At 42.2% G+C, this 9938-nt stretch overlaps 1 protein-coding gene across 1 annotated transcript; it reads right to left on the bottom strand.

Annotated features, from left to right (window-relative positions):
- Positions 1 to 470: 470 nt before the first annotated feature.
- Positions 471 to 7609, bottom strand: chst14 (carbohydrate (N-acetylgalactosamine 4-0) sulfotransferase 14). The gene is made up of 2 exons (XM_057841667.1): positions 7171 to 7609; positions 471 to 2394 (listed from the first exon to the last, which is right to left on the bottom strand). Exons 1-2 carry the CDS (start codon positions 7453 to 7455, stop codon positions 1570 to 1572), a joined length of 1110 nt encoding a protein of 369 aa, XP_057697650.1. The 5' UTR covers positions 7456 to 7609; the 3' UTR covers positions 471 to 1569.
- Positions 7610 to 9938: the final 2329 nt, after the last annotated feature.

The raw sequence follows: 9938 nt of genomic DNA on the forward strand, positions 1-9938 counted from the left end.
GAATGTCAATGATCCCAAACACACAGCCAGGGCAACAGAGGAATGGCTTCGTAAGAAGCATTTCAAGGTCCTGGAGTGGCCTAGCCAGTCTCCAGATTTCCACCCTATAGAAAATCTGTGGAGGGAGTTGAAAGTCCGTGATGCCCAACGACAGCCCCAAAACATCAATGCTCTAGAGGAGATCTGAATGGAGGAATGGGCCAAAATACCAGCAACAGTGTGTGAACAGCAACAGTGTGTGAAGAGCTGGTGAAGAGTTACAGAAAACATGTGGCCTCCGTTATTGCCAACAAAGGGTACATAACAAAGTATTGAGATTAAATTTTGGTATTGACCAAATACTTATTTTCCACCATGATTTGCAAATAAATTCTTTAAAAATCAAACAATGTGATTTTCTGTTTTTTTTTCCCCACATTCTGTCTCTCATGGTTGAGGTTTACCCATGTTGACAATTACAGGCATCTCTAATATTTTCAAGTGGGTGAACTTGCACAATTAGTGGTTGACTAAATACTTATTTGCCCCACTGTATGTTAGGTAACTCTGTTTTAAGTCACTAACATGACATGTGGAATATAGAAAATCGCGCCATGATTTGATTTGTGGTTTGATATACAAAAATAAAGTGCAGTATATTGTACGTGGAACCTCAACACCTGATTCAGGTTTCAATTTTCCAACTTTCCATCCATACACATATTAGGCTAGCCTGGCAAGCCTGCCTGACTTTTGCCATTTACAAGATACATGTCAAGTCAGTCTGGTCTTCTGTGGTTTGGGCTGGATTTCTAAATCGATGCTAGAGGTGGGGGGGGCAGACTAATTACAAAAGAACCAATCACAGACGTACAGATGTGACATAAACACAATGCGACTCACGCTGTCGGTTGTCGTTGGTTTGTAGTTCACAAACAACGATAACTTCCTTTTTTGCTGGAATAATCTAAGGCTGCGTTCCCACCTCAGGGCATGATGCCCAATTGTGATTCTTTGTTAATGAATGTATTTTTGTGTAGTCATTCATATTGGCACGTGTCACTGTGTTTACAGAATTAAATAGGGTCCCTTCGGATGGTCTCGCTCATCACGCTCATACATTGATAATGTATAGATTGGATGTGTACAGATGAACGTTCACAGTGCAGAGGTATCAGATAAATATCTGAATTATATGAAAAAGGGCCCAGCGGGACGCTAAAAATGTGCCCTCGAGTCCCCTACAGCAGCCTCTTTGTCAGATATGCGGGGTAAAAAGATGAGAATGCACAACACATTCCAAAATTCGCAGGAGTACAAAAAGGATTTGCCATCACTCCCCTTCTTGACACAAAGTTCAGCCTCGCATGCCGTGATTTGTCAGTACAGATGGACTGGAGTGGATATCCAATCGAAACCACATTTATTTCTTATTGATTTAACCAGATTTGACCATGTTATCTTTACATAGTGAAAGTTAGACTAGCTTGTCAGGCTAATATTAGGCCAGAATATAAATGTATTCCCCCTTCTTAAGACATCTGCGGCTCTGTACAAGTTAGCCTTTTAAACAAGAATTCAGGGTTCTTTTCAATGTCGACAGTGCTCAGCGGTTGTGTTGGGGAGTGGATATGCAAAGAGGGAGAAGTCTAAAATGTACTTGGGCAGGAGCTCTCTGAGAAGCTTTTGCGGGAGGCTGCACAGGTAGTAGTGCAGCGTCTCCGCCGTGACGGGTTTGTACCACGACTGTCTTGGCGGGAAGCTAATATGTGGCGGTGCCCCGACACTGCGGAGCACGAACTCGGCGTCTCGTTCCAGGTGTTCGTAGGAGCCGATAAAGTCATAGTTGACCGCGCAGGGCTGGCACAGGTTGTACATGGGCATCCAGTGCTCGTTCATACGTTCGGTGTCCTCATCCAGGAGGTAGCGGACGAACTCGGCGAAGGTGACGTCGTCGCCACGCGAGCTCTTTCCACCGCGGTTCTTGCGGTAGCGCTTGACAATCTCCAAGCCGTACTTGCGCTGGTACGACTCGATCTCGCCAAACTTGTTCCTGTAGGCAGAAAGCAAGCGCTCCATAGGCTCGCGCACAAACATGAACTTAAAGTAGTGGCGTAGCCGGTAGCGGATGCCTTCCGGTTTCAGCGAAGACAAGAAGGTCAGGTCGCGCTGGTGGTCCATCTTGATATTGACGTCCACACTCTCCAATGCGCCGCCCAGTACCTTCAGCACGCGCTTCCAGTTGGAGCAGGCCACCTTGGGGACGTAGCAGTACAGGAAGTGGTACTCATCGTTGACCAGTACGTGTTGCAGCAGCGTCTTTCTCTGTTGTGGCGTCAGCGACCACACACTGTGCGGCATGTTCTTTTGGCCGCACATGGACGACAGGGTCCGATTTCGGATGTCCTGGAGGATCTGGATGAGAAGGCAGAGGAAAGGTTTGGATCATTTACAGTTTGCAGGTAAACCCTGACCTATATTTACAACTTACAGAGTCAAAAGTATCATAAAATATTAAAAATCTTGATCCTGAAACATTGTACCGGGGTATAATATTTGATTGCAAAAGTCTCAATACTCTATTATTTTCAGGCCTTCCAGACTGCAACCAAATGGTTGCATTTTGCAACAAAGATTAGAGCCAGTGCGAGTATAATATAATAATTTTTTCAGGATGCTGAATTTCCATATGCTAGGCAGGAGGTCTAGAAGACGACCAAAGAGGAGGATTATGGATGTAGTTAAAGAGGACATGAAGGTAATTGGTGTGACAACAGAGGACAGGGTTAGATGGAGACAATTGTTTCGCTGTGGCGACCCCTGAAGGGAAAAGCCGAAAGGAAAAGAAAACTTTGTTGAGAGAAATGGTGGAGGAAATGTTTTGTATTCATAAATGTGTCCTCAGTTGATGTTGAAATAATGTTCCTATTGCTTGTTATTATTGACATATTATCTTTTCGCCACAAGATGGCAGGATGGGACTTAATTGTCTAAAGTGCTACATTTCTTACTTCTTTGTGTTTGACTTTGATGACTTTGATTTGTGGGATTGCCTGTGAAGACAGCAATGAGAGAGGATGTATCCGCATGTCAATGGAAATTAAATACGCCGAGTTTTGGCTGAAAGACAACTTATTCTCCGTAAATTCTCTACGAATGCAACGTTGAGCTGCAACCACCTCAACAAACTTGCTCATGCGCGACCAATAAAATTGCGTTTAGGTTCTTTTATGCTGACAAACTCCTTCGCAGTTAAATCCACTAGTTGGCGGTAATGGTTTCCCAAGGGAGCATATAACAGAAGAAAAAGAAGACATAGTTAGGTGAAGTGTGGAGCAGGTTATAATTGGGGTGGAGGAAAAACTTGACAGCACTTGCTAACAATGGCGAAAAGGGCAATAACTGACTACTTTCTTTTCAACAAACCCACTGGCACTATTTCAAAAGAGGCCCACGGTGTAAATAAGTCCAACTCAGGGGCTCGACACACGGCAGGCAATGGTCCTCGTTGTATAGCTGAAAGCCAACACACTGTGCTGATGCGACTGCAGAGGCAAGCGACAGCGACATGCACCACCCTCTGTACGTGCGTCATCGCTACTCTTTGATTAGCTATGAATTTGGAGAGCATTTTAAAATTTCCGTACTTTTCTGAGCGCCAGCAACATCCCAAATTGTTGCTCTTTTATTTATGTCCTGAAAATCATGGCGAGAGGTATAAAGTATGTGCTGGTCGCACACTGCTAAAATGATACCTCATCCATGTTGACAAAGGCTACGTCTACACTAGGATGGATAATGGCCTTAAACGTGTAATTAGTTGGACTATACTGCATGTCAGCTACACGAGTATGCCTATAATCCGGCTTATTTGTTAGATGGCTAATGTTACTAGGCGGGTAACATTACCCGCCGCCTAATATGGACTGCTGTCTCCGTACAACAATCAGATACTAAGGAAGTGACGTCATGCCATCTCCATTTTTAGTGCGGCATGACGGCATCGTAAACAATGGAGGCGGACGATCACGAAGTGGCATTCCTGCTCCTCATTTTTCTTGAACCTTCAAACTATGTCTCAATCATATGCTTAATTTCAGTGCCCATTTGTGGTCCTTCCATCGCGGATGACGTGCAGATGTGTGTTTTTTACAGAGCTCGTCTCCCACGTTGTCTCTGATCAGCCAGCTGCGGGGCTGGCCCCTCCCAACTGCCGATTGAACATGAGTATATAAAAATGCGTAGAGGAAAATTAAACCTCAAAAAGTACCTACGTGGAACCCCCAGTCAAAGAGGCACGCGATCATTTTTTTTCCCATGACATTTCTGCCTGTCAAAACTCGCCACTTCCAGGATAATAGTGCCCAGCGAGGAAAAGCTAGCTTCAGATTTAGACCGTGGAGTCCAGAAATGAAGTCTACCTTTGGTGTCTTCAAATAGGTAAGACATGCTTGCATTGGAGCCATATTATTATTTGTTTTTGCTGTTGAGCTTGCACTTTTGGCTATTAGTGTGCAATTTTGTGTTGTGAAAAGGGGGTTTTAAACCAAGGCTTATTGGACCTTTTAGTTTCATACCTGTCAAGTTGTACGGTTTCGGCGTAATTTGTACAAGTGAGCACTGATTTTTAAATGTGTACGCCGTACGTTCAAAATCTGTACGTTTTTCGTGCATTACGTGTTTTTTTTTCTCCGTTAGGATTTTGTCACCGTTTCGGCAACAAGACAATGTGTGTTACGATGCGTTACTACGTTGGCGAGAAAAGTCAGACACTGAGAGAGAAGAGTGTTGTGACGCTGTAGCAAACGCGATGCTAGGCTAGGTGGCTCCAATATTTCCTGACTGTAGCCAACAGCCTAAAATCTACGCCTAGATATCAAATGTTTATAGAACTACATGCGAAATGACAGATGGCGGCGTTAATAAACAGCCGCCATTTTGAAGCAGTAGACTTCTCAGAAAGGCTCTGTTGTAGTGAACTGTCCTAGAACTCCTAAATCAGCAAAATCTTGACTTGAAACTATCTTTAAATGATGAAACCGTTTTAAAACGTTAACATGTCGAAAGTAGACAGAAGGAAACTAAACCGAAAACGGCAGCAATTTTAACAACTTCAACAGTTGATTCACTACATTAAACGATTTCCAAACAATTCATTTATAATGAAAAAAAAAAAAACCTGAAAGGTAACACCAGTTACTTTGCCAAGTAACTAAGTACTCTTACCTTCAGGTAACTGAGTTACTAACTCAATTACTTTTTGGGAGAAGTAATTTGTAACTAATTAATTACTTTTTAAAAGTAAGATTAACACTGGTCATAAAGATGAAGTCTGCAAAGTGACGAAAGCGGAGATTTCATTCTGCCAATATGTTGCCGTACACAATTTGCCCGCAACTACTGCTGATCACTTCTCAGAATTAGCAAAAGAAATGTTCCCTGACTCAAAGATTGCATCGGTAAGTTAATTTAATCAATTGACCTTTTTAATTTATAATTGGACACACTAACGAACTACCTTCAAGTCAAACTGAATTGCGAGCTGAAGTGCCATGAAGTGCAGCCATCAAAACATAATAGAAATTGCCAAAAGTGCTACATTATAATTATAACAAAAGTCAGTTAAATTTGAGTAATCATGATGTAGCTAAAGACATTGATTGTTCTTTGATTGCACCAGGTTATATGTTACAATATTACCAATAAATTAATATTATTTTAAAAATTGAGTTTCATTTTTGTTTCATATTGCACGCTATATAGAACGTTGTAAGATTAGTCACCAATTTGTAAGGGCATAAGGGCTATTTGTAAGACTACCAACGGCCTCGGGTTGACAGGTATGTGTTCGTGTGTCATAACGCCATCTAGCTGCATGGATTTGCCTGATAATACACCTATTACACTTATGATACTATTATTTCCAATACAAAAAAACGCCAACACACACTGTAAGTTCAATAGAAAGCTGTCTTTGTAGTAGCCTAGTAGTAGTATGTAAACTAGGGTGACCAAATGTCCTCTTTTGCCCGGACAAGTCCTACTTTCATGTAGTATCCTCGTTGTCCGGGCGGGTTTTATAAATTCATAAAAATGTCCGGTTTTTATGATTTTCACGGGACCAATTTGAAGAGAATCCCTCCGGCCGCTGGGTGGCAGCGCGATGACATGGCTCCTAGTAGTAGGGAGGGAAGGAGTAATTCTTCTTGTTTTTGTTGGCAGTTTACCCCTATCATGAGGCATTACCGCCATCTACTGGGTTGAGGATTTGGCCACAACGCCTGCCCAGTTGTTAAGTTTTTTACGATAAATACGTAAATAATGGCAACTGTTGACTTCTGTCCGAGCTTTGACTGTAAAATCCCGTTTGGTGTTGCATCGTTGCGTTGCCGATGACTGTAAACTTTAATAGCAAAGTTTGATTTTTGCCTCAGCTAGCTATCAGTAAGCTAAACCACGCTGAGCATTATGGGAAACGTAGTTTTGAACGGCTACGTTTGGAAACATGCTGGTTGAATAGTTTGTCAGTTTATTTCGGTTATTTTTTGTGTGCAATCTAGAACATTGAATGAGAATATCAATTGAATGGGGATAACAATTCGTCAAGGACAATTGCCGTGATAGTAATTTATAAAAATGTTTAGTTAGCACATACACATAGCCTACTGTGTGTATGTGTATTGACTAGACTACATTTCCATGGGTCTGCATTCTATATATTATTATTATTATTATTTTCAAACTGCATTTTTCCATCCAGAGTGAGGGGGCACACTTTAAATATATTAAAGTGATATAGGCATCTTTGAGTGAACTTCGAGTAAAATTCAAGTATCTTGAGGCCGGTGTTTGACAGAACACCGGGCTTAGTGTCCTCTTTTTTGGAAATCAAAATATGGTCCCCCTAATGTAAACTATCTAGTATGCATGTGTTCTGCCATTGTGCACGCCTTGTATGGGGGAAAACGTGCGAGCATGACAAATTTGGACCGAAATGGCTGTTTTTGGATGGGGGAAAACTGAAAAAGATCCTCAGCATCCCCTGCTGTGAGTGACTTCCAGCGCCCCTGGTGAAAAGAGCTGAATCGGCACTTCTGGCAACTTTGGTTATTGAGGCCTGCCTTATAATATTGATAATATGAAAAGTAAAACACGACAAAGAGCCTAGGACTTTGTTTCGAACTTTTTTACCTGCGACTCCACGTCCTCCGCCACCCGCTCTGGCTGGCCCGTGAGCCGGCCGACATCTAACCTCTTGCTTCCCCGGGGCGGAGGCGTCTCCACGCCGTTGAGCATTCCTTTCTCGATCATAAGGAGCAGGCCTCCGGATGCGACGATTACCAGGAACGTCAGTACGGACGGCAGCACGGCGGCGGAGTGGCGGCGCCCTGCCGAACCCGCGCTCCGAAAGTCGGGGCCCCGAACGCCGCCGTCCACGCAGCTTCTCCTCGCCGAATCCGACCTTCGTGGAGCCATCGCCGGGGGCGTGCAACCCGCTGTTCTCGAAGATACTGGCTCAGCAAACAAAAGCGCTGGATGCCTGACCTACCACGTACCCATAGTTAACTTTTTGCCAAGGCAATCTTCACGCGTAGCGTTTCCTAAAAGACTTTCAAAGTAAAACTGCTTGGCTTAATAAAGCATACATTCAATAGACCGTCTAAATCTAAACGGGAAAAGACTTCCGGTTGGCAATGTTAAGTTTACCAATGTAAAAAACTTTACTATACCTGTACTAGCATGTTACCGCACAGTTGTACCATCTACTCCAGTTACCCGTGTATTAACCCTTTCTTTCACGAATTATGAATGATTTTCTTAAATGTTTTTATGATATTCATGTAGGGCAGGTGTCTCAAAGTTGCGGCCCATGGACCAATTTCGGTCCAAGGGATAATATTGCCGCCCCTATTTTATATGCAAATATAGTATTTGGGGCAACACAACATACAGGTAGTCCCAGAGTTACGAACGAGTTCCGTTCCTACGCTGACGACAGAACTCGACAAGTCGGCATTAACCCTTTAGTACACCTCAATACCCCCTAAATCTCAAAATAACTACGCAAAAACTTATTCTACGTCAAATTAAAGTAAAAAATAAGATACTGTACTTACCACGAGACACTGTTAGGCGACGGAAAAAAAAAAAAAAAAACGACCGGAGACAAAATGGCAGACGAGACTCCGGCGTCGTAAGGTTGGAATCACGTAAGTCAGATACGTCGTAACCTGGGGACTACCTGTACACAAAATACCAATACCAAAATGTCAACCCATCCTAGTTCATATTGATTGAAAGTCTCGCCCCGTCAATGGGAGCCATTGAGTTAAAAGATTTTCTTTTTCATTTTTACTGTCTTAGTTAAAAAAAAAAAAAAAAATCTAAAAAATAAAAATTTAAAAATACAAGACAAACATATTTGCTATTTAGAGGTGCGAAAACAAGATTTGAACATGTCACTAAAGTAATCGCTTATCAAAATAGTTGTTGATTGATTTGTCCATTAGTAGTCAATCCATTGCGGCAGCACTTGTGGACAGAAATATTTGACGTCTAAATAAAACAACAAACAGACAAATCAATCAACTATTTTGTTAGTTGCTGATTGATTTGTCGATTAGTAGTCAATTCATAACTACAATATAGACTCCTGGACGCCTCCCTGGCAAGTGTTCCGGGCATCTCCCATGCACTGGCGAGAGGCCCAGGGGACGACCCAAGACACCCTGGAGAGACTATGTCTCTCGGCTGGCCTGGGAACGCCTTGGGATCCCGCCGGAGGAGCTGTTTGAAGTGGCTGGGGAGAGGGAAGTCTGGGCTTCACTGCTAAAGCTTCTGTCCCCATGACCTGACTCTGGATTAAGCGATGGAGGGAGGGAGGGACGGACGGACGGACAGACAATGTAGACTGCTACAAAGATGAGTTTGATATCCCTATCCGTAGGTAATGGATTGGAAATTGAGTTTTCCATATGTGTTGTAAACTGCATGCACATCAAGTACAGGCCATCGGTATTGCAGTAATGTTGAGCCCTCAAGCCTATTAGCAAGATTTGAATAGAAAGACCAGATTCCAATGATGATAATCCTTTGCACACATCTCGTAACACTCGCTACATGCTTCCCCAGTATATGAAATGTTCTAGATTTTTTAAATTACATTTTTATAATTCAGTAGTTGGGCAACTTTAATACCAAAGCATTTTCTGGGTCATTTCAGAATGTGGCTTTGAAATTATTATTAAAACATTAATAATAATAAATGTATATTAATTTTGGGTCATTTCTTTGTTAACTCATTGGTTGCCATTGCTGGCGCTAAACGTCCAGTCCGTTCGTTCATTTGCCCCTTCGCTCCTCCCAGTCAAAATGGACGTCTAGCGCTGTTAATGTCACACAAACATGAGCATTCAAAGCCAGTTTAAATCAATTGGACATCTGTCACGGTCAATGGCATGGCATAACTAAGGCCAATGGCCTTAGTTAAATACTATGAAAAAAAAAACTAGTGTGTTACTTGGAGCCGTAACTGGAGTGTATTTCTGTTTTTATTCACTTTTATTCACCGTTTCTACCCTGCGGCTTATATAAAGAAGCGGCTTATTTATGGATTTTTTTATTATAATTTTTTTTTCTAAACTTCATGTTTTTAATTAAAAATAACAAAAAAATGATAATAAGATATTCTTTGAAAGAATGGCTTTACAAATTTGGCCATGACATAGCTCTCAACCGATACACTAGCACTGATAAAGCTCGCCAGAAACTCGTCAGACTTACTTAAAATTTCAGGATTTTATGATGAATATGGCTCCATCTAGTACTATACGCTGCAACAAAATACCAATTTTAAATAGATAGGCATTTACTATTTGCTACGACAAGAGAATGCGATCCTAGGGTTGATTAGGTGTTTTCAACTGGCACTCTGAGGACTTTATGCCACAGTATGCTAC

Source organism: Corythoichthys intestinalis, chromosome 7 (assembly GCF_030265065.1).
Source record: "Corythoichthys intestinalis isolate RoL2023-P3 chromosome 7, ASM3026506v1, whole genome shotgun sequence".
Lineage (NCBI taxonomy): Eukaryota > Metazoa > Chordata > Actinopteri > Syngnathiformes > Syngnathidae > Corythoichthys > Corythoichthys intestinalis.

Bases quoted from the DNA above. Each gene is read 5' to 3' on its own strand.
- chst14 (XM_057841667.1), bottom strand. From the start codon at position 7,455: ATGGCTCCACGAAGGTCGGATTCGGCGAGGAGAAGCTGCGTGGACGGC. The intron at 2,395-7,170 runs GTAAAAAAGTTC...CTTCTCATCCAG, and splicing joins CGGAGGACGTGGAGTCGCAG to ATCCTCCAGGACATCCGAAA.